The sequence below is a fragment of the Pteronotus mesoamericanus genome, unplaced genomic scaffold (assembly GCF_021234165.1).
Source record: "Pteronotus mesoamericanus isolate MK-2021 breed Mesoamerican mustached bat unplaced genomic scaffold, CSHL_Meso_final scaffold_54, whole genome shotgun sequence".
Lineage (NCBI taxonomy): Eukaryota > Metazoa > Chordata > Mammalia > Chiroptera > Mormoopidae > Pteronotus > Pteronotus mesoamericanus.
Window position 1 is genome coordinate 25,019,593 of NW_026555321.1, and position 19,007 is coordinate 25,038,599.

At 36.6% G+C, this 19,007-nt stretch overlaps 2 protein-coding genes across 2 annotated transcripts in view; one reads left to right on the forward strand and one right to left on the reverse strand.

Annotated features, from left to right (window-relative positions):
* The window catches only part of ARMC8 (armadillo repeat containing 8), a 99,080-nt gene that overhangs the window by 28,313 nt on the left and 51,760 nt on the right, over positions 1 to 19,007 (forward strand). Inside the window, exons 3-9 of the mRNA XM_054595123.1 lie at positions 5,931 to 6,002; positions 7,415 to 7,557; positions 7,660 to 7,757; positions 11,860 to 11,952; positions 17,098 to 17,178; positions 18,643 to 18,718; positions 18,815 to 18,905. Of these exons, the coding sequence (XP_054451098.1) occupies positions 5,931 to 6,002; positions 7,415 to 7,557; positions 7,660 to 7,757; positions 11,860 to 11,952; positions 17,098 to 17,178; positions 18,643 to 18,718; positions 18,815 to 18,905 (654 nt within the window). The remainder of the gene's footprint in view (positions 1 to 5,930; positions 6,003 to 7,414; positions 7,558 to 7,659; positions 7,758 to 11,859; positions 11,953 to 17,097; positions 17,179 to 18,642; positions 18,719 to 18,814; positions 18,906 to 19,007) is intronic.
* Positions 10,895 to 19,007, reverse strand: part of NME9 (NME/NM23 family member 9) — an 80,041-nt gene continuing 71,928 nt past the window's right edge. Inside the window, exons 10-13 of the mRNA XM_054595125.1 lie at positions 13,732 to 13,775; positions 12,770 to 12,811; positions 11,782 to 11,945; positions 10,895 to 11,253 (exon numbers count right to left, since the gene is read on the reverse strand). Coding sequence (XP_054451100.1) covers positions 13,747 to 13,775 — 29 coding nt within the window. The 3' untranslated portion in view covers positions 10,895 to 11,253; positions 11,782 to 11,945; positions 12,770 to 12,811; positions 13,732 to 13,746. The remainder of the gene's footprint in view (positions 11,254 to 11,781; positions 11,946 to 12,769; positions 12,812 to 13,731; positions 13,776 to 19,007) is intronic.

The following is a 19,007-nucleotide window of genomic DNA, read 5'->3' on the forward strand; positions in this document are numbered from 1 at the left end:
ATATTAAAGATCATATTCTATTTTTATATAATAGTATGTTTTCAGGTAAAACTTATGCTGTTTTGATTGTTTAGGAATAAATATGCTTATACCTGATTGATTGAAACTTTGTTTCTCCCACAGATCTAGATCTTAATTCTTTTCTTACTTTTACTACTGTATTAATGGCACTGTTCAATGTTTATTTTCTCTCTTGGTTTTGATCACCATCATAATACTCTTAATGTAGACATAATGCTGTTGTAGACATGCACATATTGTTTTGATGAGCCCTTTCTGTTCACCATGCTTAAACTTAATCTCTTTCAGAGCAAAGAAAAGAAGCAGAAAGCTTAGTTGGCTTCCATGTAAAATTAGATGCCTCTTGAGTTCATATAGAGGGGGAACCCCCAAAATGGAATTTATTTATTAAAAATTGTATATTTATTTTTACATGTTTAAACTTTAGTCACCTTCAAAGTACTTTCCACTTGATGTAATACACCTGTTGAGATGATTCCATTGTTCAAAACAGTTTCTGACCTTTGCAATTTTCATCCCTTTCAGTGCTTCTGCCATTTTTGTTTCACCTCTTCCACATCAGCAAAGATTTCCCTTTGAGTACTTTTTTCATCAGGGGGAAAAAAGTCATTCAGGGCGAGATTGCGTGAATAGGGAGAATGGGGTGCAGGGGTTATGCTGTTTTTTTGGTCAAAAACTGCTGAACACTCAGCACGGTGTAGGCAGGTGTGCTTATAAATCACTCATCATGAAATGGGCAAATGTGTTGAAAGAATCTTTAAGATTCTTTTACAGAAAGAAATTCACCAAAGCCAAATGCAGCCTCTCACAACACCACCAGCTGGTACACTGACACAGATGGGTTCCTCGAGCACTCACCTAGCGGTGGAAGCCTATACTACAAGGAGCCCACTCTGCAGAAGATAATTCTGGGGGTTTTTTTTGGGGGGGGTCCCCCTCTTATTAGTGGGCAAATTTAAGATTCTAACTAAATTTTAGCTAAAAAATGTTCCCTAACAAATGCATGTCTCCTTTTTTCCAATCCTCAAAGACTGGGATATTCCCAAAGCTTACTTTTTAGCATTTCTATCTGGATATTCTTAATTCACCTCAGAGGTAATTCAGTGTGTCCAAAATTAAGAGATCCTTGTCTTGGTAAGGGATTTATTCTCCAAATTTTGTAGTGTTCTCTGCACCTAGGCACCCGGACTTGAAGTACTCACTCAAGATATGTCACATAACACATTTCCTGCACCTATCAACTCACTTTGTTAAATGCTTCCTCAATCCTTTGTATTAATGATTCCTATGGTTGCCACCCTAATCAGTGTCACAGAACCAGATACCAGGATAGACTGACTAATTCTTTCAACAAACGTTTGTTGAGTGCCTACCAGGTGCTAGGCATCGTGCTAGTGTGGGAATATGTAAGAGTGAATAATGTAGTCACTGCTCTGGAGGATCCAAAAGTCTGAAGGAAGAGTCAGATAACTAAAGAGACAGTCCACTGTAGTTTGATTAGTGAATGTTATGATAATGATAATTACAGGGGTTCTTCGGACCACAGAGGAAGAGCATTAGCCATTTAGTTGTCTCTCTTAGCTTTAGTATTACCTGCATTTCAATCCATTCCACGTTCAGCTTATCTTCCTTAGTTATTGCTTTCTTCATGTTTGTTTTCTGATCAAAAACATGATTGCTCCTTAATCTACCTCCCTTTAGTTTGACCGTTCTCCCTATCACTTTTCTAATTTTATATTCTATGAGATCTTAAAAGGGACATTATTTTCCATTCGGGCTCCTGGTACTGCTCCAGAAATATGCCGTTTTTATTTTCAGTATGGTTTCTTCAATGGATGGCTTTTCTTTTTGCCCTCCCCATCCATTTGTCCAAATCCTGGCCAGTTTCTTAGGTTCACCTTAGTTCTCTCCATTGCCTCAAAACATGTTAAGCTTGTCCTTTTCATCTACTTTTCTCAGCTCTCTAAGCACTCAATGTATAATATAGCCTTATATTGTTAGTGTTATTTTGGTCTCTCCAAGGAAATTGCAAACTCTTTAGATCAGGCATCCCATTGTATGATGCTTTTGTATCCTTCATAGGGCTTAGCACATGCAGAGCTCAAAACTAATTGTTGAATTCCAGTAGTATATAAGTAGGGCATTTTCACACATACATTAAAAGTTGGTAGACATGAGATTGTATTCCTTTCATTTAGTGGGAAATGGATGTCTTTTACTGAAAGTTAGAAATATTTTTATTTTGCATAAAAATGTAAAATTGAAACACAGGAGGGAAAAGGGAAACATTTTTCCTGAATTCTTTTGTTGTTGTTGTTTAGATTGTTCTGAATGCCTGATATGGCAGAGGCCATGGAAATAATACTCGACATAAAAAATATGGGTTGAGACCAGCTCTCTCATTAATGTGGTGCTCCGAGAAAAGCCCCAAAGCTAAGTCTAACTTCCTCATCTGTAAAGTGGGGTTAATCTTACTCAAGATTGTGATGAAGATTAAATAAAATAAATTATTTTATTAGGAATAAATATGTAATGCTTTGTAAACTTCAAAGCAGTATATAAATCTTGTATAGTTTTGTTGTACTTCCATTTTGGATGATAGTTGTGAATTTGCATTTTACAAAAATATGGATTTCTGTATAGCACATTTTGTGATCCACTGATAGTAACTTCTCTGATAGTTCCTGGTCAGGTTGGCTTTATTGCCTCTCAAAGCATATTTCTATCCTAAGGCAGCAGTGAGTGCGCTCTGATAGAGGGCATCTGCAAAGGGACACCTAACCCAGACCGGGAGTTGTTGAGGCATGCTTCTAGGAGGAGGTGCCACTGACATCAACATTCAGGCTGAAAAATGAGTAGTTAGCCTGGGAAGGGTATAAAGGTATGAGGGAGGGGATAAGGAGATGAGAGAATAACTATAATCTGGTAACAAGAAGCTTCACCTGGTTGGCTCTGAAATGGAATCCTGCACTGCACCTAGATCTGCTAAAAATGGGTATATGTGATAATTATCATCTTTTTGGTTTTAACTCTTTTATAGAAATGATCTTGTAGCATCCCTTTAGAGTAGTAGCTGAATAGAATTTACTTGCTGGGTGTTAACATCTCTTCTTCCTTATCTAACATAGACATATTTTACTTATTAGAGCTAGAGCAGGAATTGCTTTCTTTAGACGTTGGTCCATCTTATTAATTGTGTTCTCTTTAGTCCAGATTTACTCTGTAACTGCCAGCTGGCTCCTTCATGTCCTTTTTGCAAACGATTAAGTCTTGGAAGGGTTTTTGTTTGCTTTTATCTATAAAAACATTTACTCTGACATGGTTTCAGATATTTAAGATGTGTTTATATGGTAATATGGGAATATCTCATTTCTGCTTAGTTTAGCAAGAATAGGGAGAAATCTGGGGGAATGTTACGGCGGGGAGTTCCAGAATAGAGAGGGCATCCAGAATGGCACCTGGCACAAAAGAGACCCTCAATAAATAGCTGCTGAACAAATGAATGTGCCACTGGTATAGGCAGATGTCATTAAGAGCAGGGAATAAGATGAGAGTAAAGGACAAACCACTAGGTTAGGGTCTATAAGCTGATTGCAAACCAAGTTTCTGTGTAAAGAGGCAGGAGCCCGGAAGTACAGTCTGTCGCAACCATGCTTTGCTAAATGAGGCTTTGATATCATGTAAGTTTCATTCAATTTAGTACCTATAAACAAAAAATACTCCTACTCTCTTCTGGGACCCGTATGGAAGATCTGACAAATAGTTTACAGAGAGAGATCAGGCCCTGAAAAATAGACCTACTCTCAGGCACTGAACTAATCGAAGACGACTAGGCAGGTGTGCAGTGAGTATTTGGCTCAAGACTCGTGCAAATGATATTCAAAACTTGTAGGGAGAATCAGCTTTCAGCATGATATGCCATAATAGTTATTTTTCTGCAATAATCTAAGAAGGCAGTTGAGGAGAAGGACATAATTATTACCAGGGTTTTTAATGCCAGTGAATTTCGTTGGTTTTGGAAATACATGGTAACTGTAACAATTAGTTGTTGACTTTTTTAAAGTAACTTTTTTTCCTTTTGTTTGCTACTCTGCTTTTCTACAAGATTGTGGTTTGCCAACTATGGAACTTTTACAGGATTGTAATGTTCAATGTTACCAAAAACATTCTTATGTATTGTAGAGTTCTGCCACCTAAAAGAAAGGAAAGACCAAAGAGATGTTGGCCAAGTATCTAGGGGAGCCGAGTTTGGGTTAGAAAGAAGTGGGTGAGCTGAGAACTTTGAGGCTCTATAGCAATGGCCTTAATGCTTTCAGACCTGACTTCCCCTATAAATATTTTATAACATCCTCTGTGGTATGCTGAAATTAAATCCATAATAATATAACCTACTCACATAACTGAAAGTAATGTCTTTCCCTCCATGTAATATAAAGGAGAAATAACAAAGAAGGTAATTTAAAATGTTTCAAATGTAAATGATGAGGTATGACTACATTAGAAAACCGAATGAAATGGTGTAAATGCAAGGGCTACAAATGTGGGACATAGGTGTAGAGCATTGATGACTCATGAACCATGCATGCTGCTGTGAGAGTGATCTGATTTTCCAAAGTGAAATAACTCTTAACAAAAAGTATACACTTCCTTTTATTTACAGGGTGGGTACAATATTGAAAATTAAAATTTTTTATAAAAAACTGTAAAATATGCTTTCTATTTGTAAAACTATGACCAGAAATTTCCAGACACCTCCTAAACTTTTGAAATGTCCCTGCGGGGCTGTAATGCCCTCTTTCCCGCTTCGAGAACCAGTGCAATGTAGATCATGTAATGTTCCAGTGTTTTATATTAAGAGAGGGCTACTGACCAGTTAGGGTATTTTTAAAAATTTATTAAATATATTGTTGTTTATTAAACATTTTATTAGTAGCTGTGTGTTTATTTTTGAGCTATTTTTAACCCTACCTGTCCTTTGAAACTAACCATGTGTTTGTGAACCAATTGGTCATTGATAGAGATACTCTAGCAACAAAGTTTTATTCCTGGTGAAGTAAAAATCTGAATGTAGCTAGGATAAAAATTATTGGTGAATATGTAAAATATCAAAAAAATTAAATCTCCTTAAAAGATAATTGGCTGCTTAAGCAAACATAGTAACGATATAGTGTGTTGTTTCTAATTAATTTAGAAATAAAATGTGTTAACAGTAGCAGCACAAAGAACGGATAGGGAAATGGAAGTATTATATTTACAATGCTCTTACAATGCGCAAGGAATGGGGATAATATCCCTTGAAGATTGTCGAAACATGCATGTTGTAGATTGTAAAATAACCACTAAAAAACAACAGAAACAGAACAAACCCCAAAAAGGTACAGCTAATAAAACAATAAAGGAGATAAAATAGAATCATAAGAAATATTCAGTCCATAAGAAGTCAAAAAGACTGAACTCCAGGAAAAAGAGTGAACAAAGTTGTTCTCCTTGAAACGAGGTCAGATATGTTCTGTGGGCAGGTGGTTTTTACTTTCTACTCCCAGATCTGTGAGTGAGAATGTGGTGTATATTTCTTTATATTCAAAAGTTCACTGGTCTTTTTTAAAGAACTCAGTTCTTTGTGGTTTTTTCCCCTTTTTTGCATTGGGAGTCTTTTGCCAGTACTCAGGGTATCTCCCCTTTCTCCCACCCCACCGCTCCCCCGCTCCCCTGTGGTACAGCCCTCAGGTTCACTGCCTTCTCTTTGCGTTCCAGGGGAAAAGGGTCAATGCTTTGACTTGGTCACTGATTTCTGTACTTGCCAATCCAAGATGTTACATAATAAAGATAAAATGGAATGAATTGAGTTTTGAAATTTTTTTTTGTGACATCTCAACATACCGTACCCTTTTCTCTTCCCCTGAATTCAGAGACATGAAAAATGCTGTAATTGGAAACAACAAGCAGAAAGCCAACCTCATTGTTTTAGGAGCTGTTCCAAGGTATGTTTGCTATCATTTCCTTTTCTGCTATTCATACTAATTCTAATATATTTCTCATTCTCAACCACAAGAATGATCTTTTTCTTGTATTTCCTATCCTATTTTTGAAAAGCTTCTTAATTTTTTAAATAAATTCCATGAGTTATACGAAACATTTGTAAGAAACAAAACAAATCAAAGTACCAGAGAATGGTCTATGAAGTGAATGTATGAATACTTTTTAGAAATTCAGGATCATTGACCCTGAAGTAAAACAGTGTGTTGCAACAGCCTGATTCATTCTTTACTGTCTATTCATAGCTCTGGCAGTTTTTGTATGATTGGATAACAATTTCTCAGGACTCTGCAAATCTTTTTGTGAATTTGAAAAAAGAGAAAGAGTGAGAGAGAGAGAGAGAGAGGCTTGGTTGGTTTTTAATGCTGCTTTTCTTTATTTAATTTCTAATTTTAAAAATTTGCTATTTTTAAGTTAACAGAAAGTTTTGTTTCTTCTGATGACCTAATAAGCTTCCTATTGGTGGATAATGTCAGTTGTATAGCTTCCTATTTGCCTTTGCTACTCAAAACTAAGTTTTATGTGCAGTTGCTGTAAGTTTTTCATATAGCATTTTAAAATATTTTTTTTCTGTTTTTTTATCTTTTGATATGGGATTAATGGTTGTATTTTTTTTTTTATCATAACCAGCTTGAAAGATACACTTCGGTAACCATAAAGCAGTCAGTAGCCTTTTTTAGGGAGTTAGTGTTCAGTAGATAAGTATGCTAAATTTAGGGGGCATGAGAGTTCTGTCTTAGAATAAGGGAGGTAGTCATAAGTGGTGGATGATTAGAATTTGGAGAGTTGTTATTTGGCATGCTGGGTTGGAATGGAAATGGGAGGATCCCCTGACTCCCCAAATGGGAGAATTGGAAAAAGAAGAGAGCTTACCTTGCTCGAAGAGCTGCACAAGGACTCTGAATAATCCCTCTAGATTACACCTCTGTGATCTCTGAACTATAGCTGTGGTTATTTAAGGTCAATTTCTAGTCTGAATGGAAGACCCAGCAGCACTTGGCATTGGTTGTCTTCATATTCTGAAGTGGCAGATAACATGGACCTGTGATGTTGCTGTTTCTATAGAGGCCACCTTGGACAACTTTCAGATTTAGAGTTCTGATAAACTCTTGAGATTATATGATAGTTCTTTTGCTCAAAATGAAGAAAAACCTCTTTTAGATTTTCCCCAGATATTGCTTTATTGAATTAGTAGCTAATAAAACAAGTGGCCATTTCTTACCCTTCATGAGCTTGCCAACCGCATTTTTAGTATGTGCAGTGAAATGTATTGGTTGCCTTTTTCTGTCACGTTACTTTTAGCTAATTTACTTTTAAGGTTTTAGTCTTTTCTGTTTATCAAGTTCATTCTTTTTAGATTGTTGTACTTGCTTCAGCAAGAAACCTCAAGTACAGAGCTGAAAACTGAATGTGCAGTGGTATTGGGAAGTCTTGCTATGGGTACTGAAAACAATGTCAAGTCTCTACTAGATTGCCATATTATCCCTGCCTTACTGCAAGGTATGTAGGGAAGTCATTTTTATACAAGTAAAAATTAGAATCAGTTTGCAATGTTAAATTTGGGTTGAAAAGCTGAGTCTCAAATCTATTTTCTATTGACAGGACTGTTGTCCCCAGACCTGAAGTTCATTGAAGCTTGCCTCCGATGCCTGCGCACCGTCTTCACCAGTCCCGTCACTCCGGAGGAGTTATTGTATACAGTGAGTTGTAGATATTTTTGAATCATCTGTTACATTTCACTAACATCTTCTAATTTACTTAGCATCTCAAGACTCAGCTGTGTTATTAAAAAAATCTTGAGAAGTACTTGAGTTCTTGCTAATTTACAAATTTCAAATGATCTAGGCTGTATAAAGAAGAGAAAGATAGTCTCAGAACTTGAGGAATTTATAAGCTTTCTTTTTTAAAGACCCATTTTGCTCTCTGTAGTATATACAAATTAAGGCAATATATTTAATGCTAAATGAATGATAGGGAGTTCTCTTCACTCTAGGCGAAACCCAGCAGAGAAAACGTTATAAAGAACTTAGAATTTGACTGAGGTCTTTAATAATGGATAAGATTAAGAGAGTAAAGAGGCCAGTCTAGGAAAGATCTGTGTAAGAGAATATGCAGGATTGTGGGCAGGATAGTGTAATGTGGGAAGGGCATGAGTGTGAGCTGCAGTTGGAGAGGTGAAGCAGAATCAGCTTGCAAGAGGCTGACTTGCAAGCTAGAATCACGTGTGAGAGAATCCAAAGGTCTTTGGAATCATTCAGTAGTTTTCACAAACCTCAGGGTTTATTGGGGGTCAGGGGAGGGGTGAGTATTTTTATCTGTTGATACCTTGGGGCTTTTTTAATGAAAATTATCCAGACCAGAATTTTTCAAATACTTTTATCCATGATCCACAATAAGAAATGTATTTTCCATTGTCATACTATGCACATTTGTGAAATTTGTGTGTGAGACAGAGTAAGAATGAGAGAATCCTGAGGCAGTCTTCACAAAATAGTTCCATAAAAGTGATGCCCTCTGATTTCTATTATATCCTTTTTCATTTTTAAAAGATGCTGGTTGTGATTCTTTGAGCTAACACAAAGAATCAGAATGTCAAATAGAACACATATGAATCAGAGCTCTTGCCCAGAATCATGCTTTACAAATATTTTAAGACCATAAGTAATCCAGAGGCATAGGCAAAACAATCAGGGAGTACATGTCACGTGGCTTCATAATCTGTGATTCCCACATCAGACACATGTTCCTCTGGCTGGCAATGATATATAAGTATCGTAAGGGAGGTTTATAAGTCACCTCATACAGCAGGGAGGCTCTAAATCAAGAAGCATCTCAATTTTATACGTCAGGGATTTGGGTGACATTCTTCAGGGAGCCACGCCTCATAAGTCTGTAAATTGTTTACTACAGTGGTTCTCAAACTTTAGCGTGCACCAGAATTGCCTGGAGGGCTTGTTAAACACAGATTGCTGGACCTTACCTGTAGAGTTTCTAATTCACTGAGTCTGGAGTGGGGCCTGAGAATTTGGATTTCTAACAAGTAGCTTAGATTCTGCTGGTCCTTGGACCACTCTTTGAGAACCCACTGGTACTATAAGCAGCCATAAATTGGTAACATTCTCCTCAAAGCATTCCACAGGACTCTCTGCCTAGTAAATACCAGTTTGTTTTCCTAAGTGCCTATTGTCTTGTTTACAGAGGTTAAATAGTCACTAGCCTTTACCCTAGAACAACGATTTTCAACCCGTGTGCCTCAAGAGGCACAGTGTTGTGCCTCAAGAATTTTTTAAAACATGCAGTACCTGCCTATTTCATCAGGGGCACTGACCTCTTCTCCCTTAGATTGTCAAATAGAAAAATGACAGCCAACACAACAGTAGCCATCTGGTGTGAATGAATCAAAATTATACCTTTTTTGGGGGGTCAGATTGGTAAAAAATAAATTTTTGCATGTGCTAAGGAATTTTAATAATTAGTTTATGTGTGCCATGGGATGAAAAAGTTTGAAAATCACTCCCCTAGACGTTTCCTCCAAACCCCCAGCCCAATAATAGAGGGAAAAATTTATCCTGGCTAGCTGTTTTATTTCTTCCTCCCCACACTCTAAACTGATTTCATAACTCACTACTGAATCATGGTGCATAACTTGGAAGACTCTGGTCAACACCAACTTAATTTTTTTACATAAGAAAACTTAAGACTTGGACATTGAGTGACTTTCACATTAAGAGCATATAAATTATGAAAAATCTCAATTTTTTTCCTATTTTTTTTAATCCTCACCCAAGGATATCTTTATTGATTTTAGAGCAAGAGGAAGGGGCGGGGGAGAGAATGAGTGAGAGAGAGAAACATTGATTGGTAGCCTCCCTTACACGCCCCAACCAAGGATTGAACCCACAACCTAGGTAGGTGCCCTGACTAGAGATTGTACCTGTAACCTTTTGGTGCACGGGCTGATGCTCCAGCCAACTGAGCAACCCTGCCAGGGTGAAGCACCTCAGTTGTATGCCGCAGAGACAATGGAGAATCCGTGAAAAGTTTTGGGTAGAATAATGACAGAGAGTAGTTTTTCAGTGTAATTGAAAGTTTGTAAGTTGGATAGTGAAGAGGCCAGCTGTGGCGGTAACTCAGGCACTAAACTAAAGACAGCGGTCGAATTAGAAAAGGGCAGGATGTCTAGTTTGAAATTCCATTTATCCAATGGGCAAATTATGTAACTATTCTTCTCCCATTTACTCAACTATAAACTGCAGATATATAACAGAACTGGCAGAAAAAGGTAGGTGTGAAGAAACAGCATAGCGGTTGTTGTAACAGGAAAACTAAGAGATAAGAGAGCAATGGAGGAAAGGAAGCATGTGGGAGCGGTTTCAGAAGCCTATAAGAGGCTTTTTTTGTCTTCCTCTGGATTGCCTGATCTATCTTATCTGCTACCCACATCCCCATCTTCTGCTTCCAGCCCTTAGCTTCTCTCTTTTCTTTTTAAAGATTTTATTTACTTATTTATTTATTTATTTTTTTAGAGAGAGGCGAAGGGAGGGAGAAACACAGGGAGAGAAACATTAATGTGCAAGAGAATCATTAATCGATTGCTTCTTGCACACCCCAAACAGGAACCTGGCCTGTAACCCAAGCATGTGCCCTGACAGGGAATTGAACCGGTGACCTTTCGGTTCATGGGATGTTGCCTAACCCACTGAGCAACACCAGTCAGGGCACTCTTTCTTTTCTTTCTTTGCATTTAGTACTTGACTTTCTTTGAGGTTTTGTATGTTTTTCATTTTGTTTTTAAACTGTGACAACACAGAAGGGTTGTACTAACAAGCAAGGGGGAAAGATTCTACATGCGAACCAACAGCCTTCTCTTTTTCTACTTAGTTTTTATATATCTTGGGCATTCTTTTCTTTAAGTTTTCTTCCTTGCCTTCTGTTTTCTGTTGTCAAAGTGTGATTTATGGACCAGCACTAGTCATTTGGGAGCTAGTTAGAATGCACGATCTTAGGTCCTACTCCAGACCGACAGGGTCATAATGTGCACACCAAAGTTTCTTCTTGGAATTTGCATGCACATTCATCCATGAGAAGCATAGCTCTAGGACTCTTGACAGCATTGGCAAGGATGCTTGAGTGTAGTCTCCTTTCCACCTGTGGTTCATTTCAAATATCCTTTCAACTTTTAATTCCTTTCTCATTCTGAGGAGGAAAAAAAAAGATTTTTGAGAGACTTGCAGGATGCTGGGTGGATTCTTCTTGTCTTCTATACCATCATGTATGTTAAGTGTCAGCAGTAGGTACAGAGTATGCTATAGGTGAGAAGTTGCTCTTGTGACAATTGAAATTAGCTAACTGTAGTCATTATGAGAGATTGTTACTGATTACTGATACTTACCATAACATCTCAGGGATCCTAATTGCCAAGTTTTATTTTTATACACTAATTCCTCCCTAGAAGCTATCTATTATTGTATATCTTACTAGTTACCTCACAGTTGGATTTCAGAACAGATTTCTGTCAAGTCTTACTAAAATGATTTTATTGTGGGATGAAGGCTATTTATGGGAAAGAAATTGAGAATTTTCTGTTCTTATTGAGGTTGAATATTAAAGCCCTTCTCCTTTTTCTTTGCCCAGACAGTTTTGATGGCTATGTTGCTTTTGTTTTCCTTCGTTCCTTAAGTAGACTTGATTTACTGTCATTAAGAGGCTTGCATGAGTACCTACTCATGGAAACAGGGTGTTAGATGTACTCCACAGTGTCTAAGTTCCTTGTTGCTGTGCTCTCCTTCTCTTCAACTCCAGGATGCTACGGTGATACCACACCTCATGGCACTGCTTAGCAGGTCCCGCTACACCCAGGAGTACATCTGTCAGATCTTCTCGCACTGCTGTAAAGTAAGAACCAGAATAAATATTCTCTGTAGTGTAAAACTTTATATACCTTCAGGAGATGTGCCTTCTCTGTGTATCCTCTCAGAGACAATCTATACATATAAGCAGACCTATGTATTTATCCCCTTCCCCCTTTTTTTTTGACATAAATCAAAGTATACCATACGTTCTTTCTACTCCTTGCATTTTTTTACTTAACATATTTTGAAGGCTATTCCATATCAGTGCATAAGGAGCTCCCTCATTCATTTTCTATAAACAGTAAAAGTAGTATTTTACTGTATAGATGTACAGTAACTTATTTAACCAGTCCTCTGTTGTTGGGCATTTAGCTTGTTTCCTTTCTTATATGGTTACAGAACAATGCTGCAACAAATACCTTGTGTGTAAGATATTTTATAAGAACTGGAATTGCTGAATCAAAGAGTGTGTGCATTTGTAACTTTACCGTATGTTGTCTGTCTTGTATAGAGGTTGTCCTGTTTTATATTCCTACCAGCACTGTGTGATCTTGACTGTTTCCCCACACCCTCAGTTTTTACATTGTTGGAAATTACTTGAAGTGATCTTATTCAAGGAGAACTGAGAGGTTCTTCAGCTCTTTGTTGAGTAAATTTCTGTTATTAAAAGGGCCTGAACCCAATCTGAAGAGTGCTATGAAGCACTAAGGGGTATTCTGCTTCATAGTTTACACATTGTTTTTCTTTCGATAACAATGGGTGACTATTTAAGAGCTTTCATAATTTCTATGCATTTGCTAACTTCTAACGAAATAGTTTATCATCTGAAGATTCTTTAAGTTTTTTAGGACATTACTCACCTATCATTTATAATACAAATATTAAACGAGTAGTTTGAGGAACTGTAAGAAAGAAGGGAGAGAGAAGTGAATGCCTGTATATTAAACTAGGAAGATCACAGATATTTTAGAACAGTTTCCCAGATAAGTGAAAATTAAATAATTTTACACTAGGAAAATTATCTATTGATTATAATTTAAATGTTTAAACTACTTCTCAAATTTTAGAGGACTATCACAGCCTATATAATTCTATTTAAGATGTTTGGAATTTAAGATTTTTGTCAAAAATCTTTCAGGTTTCTCTTCTCAGATTGCTCTAACAATGTATAAACTGACTCATAGAACCAGGGATGTCAAATGATCTCTTAATCTTCTGAGGTGGGCAAAAAAGAAAGGCTTTGAGAAAGCATTGTTTTTGTTGCAATTCATTTACTAAAAATGAGGTAAACCAACAGGGTCTAGAATCTTCCAACAATGAAATGGCGTCTTGTAGCCAGCCCTGCCAGGTAGAAAAGAATACTCCAGAACTCTATGCATCAATAAAAATCTCTGAGCATCTATACCTAAGTGCTTGAGAACACAGCATATACTAGTTACAAGTATGGTAATCCCAAAAGGGCACTGAAAATTGGACCTGGATGTATGTAACTACTACGTGTCAAATTATGTTAAATTATGAGAAGTTTGAAAAATCCCATTTCTGAAATTATCCAAATCACTTTTAGTATTATTCATTAGAAATTTCTGCCCTGGCAGGTGTGGCTCAGTGGATTGAGTGTCAGCCTGCGAACCAAAGGGTTGCCAGTTTGATTCCCAGTCAGGGCACGTGCCTGGGTTGTGGGCCAGGTCCCCAGTTGGGAACATACGAGAGGCAACCGATTGATGTATCTCTCACACATCAATGTTTCTGCTCTGTCTTTCTCCCTCCCTTCTGCTCTCTAAAAATAAATAAATATTTTTAAAAAAGAAAGAAACCTTACCACTTTTAGGCTTGCTCATCTGGAACTTCTCAGTGCTGTTTTAGCTGAAATCATAAATAAAAGAATACCGTTAAATCACTAGTTCTTGTGCTGGAAAGAAACTTCGGCTGAGAAGGAATTTACAGGCACCCTTCTGCCACTAATAGAACTAAACATAACAGAGAAAATCTTAATTCAGCCTTCTTTTAGCCTGATAGGAGCATTTGCCGCTGTAATTAAATGACCAGATTCAATTGTTCTGAGATATAACTAGACCTCAGGAAACATTATAGCATTTATAAACTCAGTGGCAATAGAAATAGCCTAAAATACAATATTAATTTCTCTGCTGACATACTAACAATATATGTCTATGAAACAATTGATCTGATGATTTCTGTATTGTCATTATTACAAAAACATGTTATTTCCTTTTTGTTGAGTTTATATGTAAGAGTCATAATAGAATTTTAAAACTCATTCACAGATTTACTTATACTCCTATAAATATTAAGTAAATTTACATAATTTGGGGAGAGGAGACAGAAAAAGAGGAAAGTTACTAAAGTATTTGTGTACTGTATTTCTCTTCCTGATTTCTTAAGAAGCAAAAAAAGGCTAATAATAATGTTAATTGGAGCTCTAAATTCTAAATTGTTGTCACTTCTTAAGCAGTTACTGAAATTTCTGAAACCTGTCTTTTGGAGTTTATGATCATGAGGGCTTATGTGCCTCATACCCTCTGTGAATGCTGCCTTCATAACCCTAGGTTCCTGCAGGCTGATTGGAGAGACTAGAGAGACTTAGTAAGAATCAAACAACAGCTCCTCCTCTCTAGTTGGTACAGCCACTAATTCCTTCCTTGCAGTTGTTTTTACACAATCCTGCCTGAAGCCACAGGGAAGAGAAAGATCTTTTGTAACAAATATTTGCCGCAATCTTTTGGGCAAAGAATTTGAGGGATTAAAAAAGTACAGTTCATCTTGTTAGCAGTGGGGAACAGCTGTGTTCAGAGAATTGCATTGTGCTTGATCTTGTCATTTATAAACATAACTCCATCAGTAAAGATATTCCATAAGTGACCCAGCTCTTCAGGGGAAGGGAAGATGCTTGCACATGGATATTCATTGGCATGACGTTTGTGATAGTAAAAGACTGAAAACAACCTAAATGCCTTAACTATAGGGTACTAGTAAAAGTATGGGGCATTCATACAATGGAATAAGGCCAAAAAGAACAAAAAAAGAAATGAGAAAGCTCTTTATGTACTGATATGAATGTTCTCTGAGATATATTATAAACATATAAAAGATTTAAGGTAATATATAATTTATCTAGTACTATATATAAATACTTTATATATAGTGTATCTTAATTATACATAGTATTCTACCATTTGTGTTAAAATGGGAAAGAATGTACTTATTTATTTGTATAAATATAAAATGTCTTGATGAATATAAAAATTCTATTAATAATAGGTCACGTCAAAACAGGGGAACAGATTGGCTGAATACATAGGTAGAAAAACAGTGAGGTGCAAGGGACAGAGGCAAAACCCTGCCTACTTAGCTATTCTACAAGCACTGTCAGCATTTAAATTGGGGTGTTAAAATTTGTAAAGGAGGCAAAAAAATTTTAGTATTCTGGCATGTCAGCCAAGGCTAATTTAGGCTCATCTTCACAGTTCATTCTAGTTACTTATTTGTTACTAGGTAAGAAAAGAAAATGGCTCAGATTCTTAAGAGACTCTTCTTTTTCTTGGCTCCCCCATTACAATCTCCACCGCTACCTTTTTATTTTCTATTATTTTTTATTGTATTTTTTTCCATCACCACTTATCCCCCCCCATCCCCTCTTTCATTTCCATCCCTTCTCCCCTTCCGTAATCACCACACTTTCGTCCGTACTCATGAATTTTTCCTTTCTTTTTTCTTACTTGCTCGATCCCTCCATACCCTCATTGCCCCCTCCTCCAGAACTGTCAGCCTGCTCTCTATGAGTCTGTCTCTATTTTGCTTCCACCACTATCTTTATAATGAATCAGCCAGATTCTCCAGTGTTTCAAACAAGATAGTTCAAAGTAAAGCATTTAGAGCAGTGCCTAGCACATAGCAAGTAAATTAGTAGTGCCTGTAATTATAATTGCGGATGCAGGGATGAGGATGAGGTAGGAAGACAGAGCACACTTTCAGCCGGTCCTAAGAATGTCACTATTTTCAATTATAAGGGCAAATTTGCACTTTCCTGGATGGAAATACAGTGGTAAATGTATCAAGCAATTGTACTCTGGAAATTTATCCCCATTCCCTAAGGATCTTCAATGAGATACAGCTTTAATAAAATTCAACAAAACATTGCTTATAAAAGTAAGACATTAAAAACTACCTAATATACGTAATTGGGGTTTGTCTGAGTAAACTGTGGAATATCACATACTATAGATTAAAAATAAGAAATTAGAAGTTAGAAAATATATAGAAATTAAGAGATTGCTGAAGTCTTTTTTAAAGGACCCTTTTAATAGTATATAAAATATTTAGAGGATTATTATTCATAAAACAGAATGCAGCTGTTTTGTTGTTCAGAAGTATGAATGCTAATCTCCCCACTTCGGATGATGGGTATTTTGGTGTAAGAAGGAATGAGCACCTTAGAATAGTTGTTACTTGGCTGAATAGTGGGTTGGAGAAATTGGTCTGAGAGCTCTTTCTCCAGACTAGTATCTGGTTTCCTGTGTACACCGAGACAGGTAATCTACCTTTCAGTGCTCCATTTTTCTCTTCTGAATAATGATAAGCATGACATACAACAAGAAGTAGTAATTCTAAGAAGAGAAATGAGATAGAAACAGAAACCAAAACATGTTGTTCACTTCTCAGTTATGGAGTATTGTGTTTCCCACCATCCATTGCTCAAACTTTCTGATGTGTTGAGATCGGTTAGTCCCTGCTCCAGTTCTTCCTGTAATTATTTAGTTTTAGAAATCTCCTCACTAGTTCATCAGTCTTAAGTTGTAAGAATGACTCCCATTGTGGGTGAGGGTGTGCACATGAAATGCAAAATTCATAGTAGTTCTGTTGCTGTGATAGCGTCTATTTAAGAATTGCAGGGGGCCTGTGCCAGGATAGCTCTGTGTCCCCTTCCTTGTTTGTAGGAGGCAAGGAAGCAATAATTTTACAGAACTAGGATGAGGTAAGATATGGTAGCCCCTTGCAAGACTAAAAACAGTGTCTACCTTGCTTTTTAGGGAATGTGTTTATGCAAGAGAAAGGTAACTGAGAATTCTGCATTGAATTGAGCATGGTTTTCTATGTTTAAGTAAATGTTTTACTGGAATGAATCATTGCTCTTCTTAATATAGTACTGTATTCTTTTTCCTTGCAGGGTCCAGATCATCAAACAATTTTATTTAACCATGGTGCAGTTCAGAATATTGCTCACCTACTAACCTCAGTATCTTACAAAGTAAGATGTTAAAAATTATGTCCAGATTTTTATACTTTATTTGGTTCCTAGAATGTTGCTCTAGAAAGAGACCTATATATTTTATTCTTTGATAGATATTGCAATCAATATTGCCTTTCCATTTTATTTTTCAGGATATGGTTGTGGTATGAGTTGCTATTGATTTTCACCTGTGATCATTAATAATCTCTTTCAGTTAGGTGTCTGTGCCAAAGCTCATGCCATGAAGTAGATTGGAGCAGTGTCTTGCTTTGTCAGGAAGGACTTTGGATTTCATATTTGAGACCTTCATTTAGTCAGAATGACTCACTCAGTCTTATAGCACATATACATCATATACATCAACATGTAAAATATATTCTGTTTTGTATTTTGAGTTAAAAAGTCCAGAGTTTTCAGAATTGTTAATTTTTTTACTGTTTTTTTATACAGGTAAGTGTCATCGTGATATATTATCAGGCATTTAGCTAAAACTTTGGGCATTTCATTGTTGTTCAACTAGTGAATTAGAGCAAATATTGGGACATTGTCATTATTGTGTCATATTAGATCTGAGTATCCCAGGAGTATCCTATAGAGCAGAGAAGTCATTTTGTACTGATTCCGGTTTGCCCTTTTGGTACTTAGCTTTATTACAGCCTGCTACTGTGCGTGTTGTTCCTACCTCAGATGCCCAAAGTTCACTCTTGGTGAAGAGCTCACAAGGATAGGAGTATTGCCCAAACGAGAGAGACATTTCTTTATACCTCATCTACCTATCCTGCCAGTCCCAGGTTCCACATAAGAATATCAAATTACAGGCTCAGCCATGGAAGTGAGGATTAGATCCTCTGGTGAAACCTAAACGGAAAGACTTAAAGAAATAAGAGCTCCCATAGGAGCTCCTGCAGATTGTAAAATATGGTGTATGTGGCCAAGAGCTTGGGCCCTTGGTGTCATCCCAGACCAGTTACCTGGTTTTAAGGGATGGTAGTACAATTTATAGATATTTTAGTTAAAAGTTAAATTAGTTTAGTCCTTTTCAAACTTTTATTGTAATTTTGTTTCCTTTCCCGTCCCCATCCCATATAGAACTACAAGAGTGCTCTTTTTTGATTCCTCCTTCAATTCCCTGTTTTTTGTTGTTTGCAAAGAAATGTCCCACTTGAAAGGTGGTTGGTAATCATTATTAAGTTCCCTTTGCTTTACCAGCATTGCATTTTGTACAGTGTTCTTTTAAATTTGATTAGGGACTTACCTAGTTCAATTTTAGTTGCTACTTTGCTATTTTTGCTATTTCATTACTTGGAAATTAATTTTAACTTCCTGAACTCTTTGGATATGACAGTCTTATTTCTATTCCCCTGAGTCTGTCCTTTAGTACTCTAGCAGATTAAATAGTTATTTCTTCAAAAGAGTTTAGATTATGAGACATTAAAATCTTTACTTACAAAATTTAAATAACGTGTTCATTTATTTTTACAGGTTCGAATGCAAGCACTGAAATGCTTCTCAGTTTTAGCTTTTGAAAACCCCCAGGTATCGATGACCCTGGTAAATGGTAGGCTGGTACTTTCAGTGGCACCTACATGATTTAATTTATAAACTTTGTAGATTTAAAGAATTCCTTAATTCTTGTTGTTTGTTCTGTTTCTAGTTTTGGTTGATGGAGAATTGTTACCACAAATTTTTGTGAAGATGTTACAGAGGGATAAGCCTATTGAGATGCAACTCACATCAGCAAAATGGTAAAAGTCAAGACAATATGGGAAGAAAGATAGAGCTTTATCAGTATCTTAGAGAATTTTTGGACAGATTGATTAGTTCAATCTCATCTTATTTTGAGATTT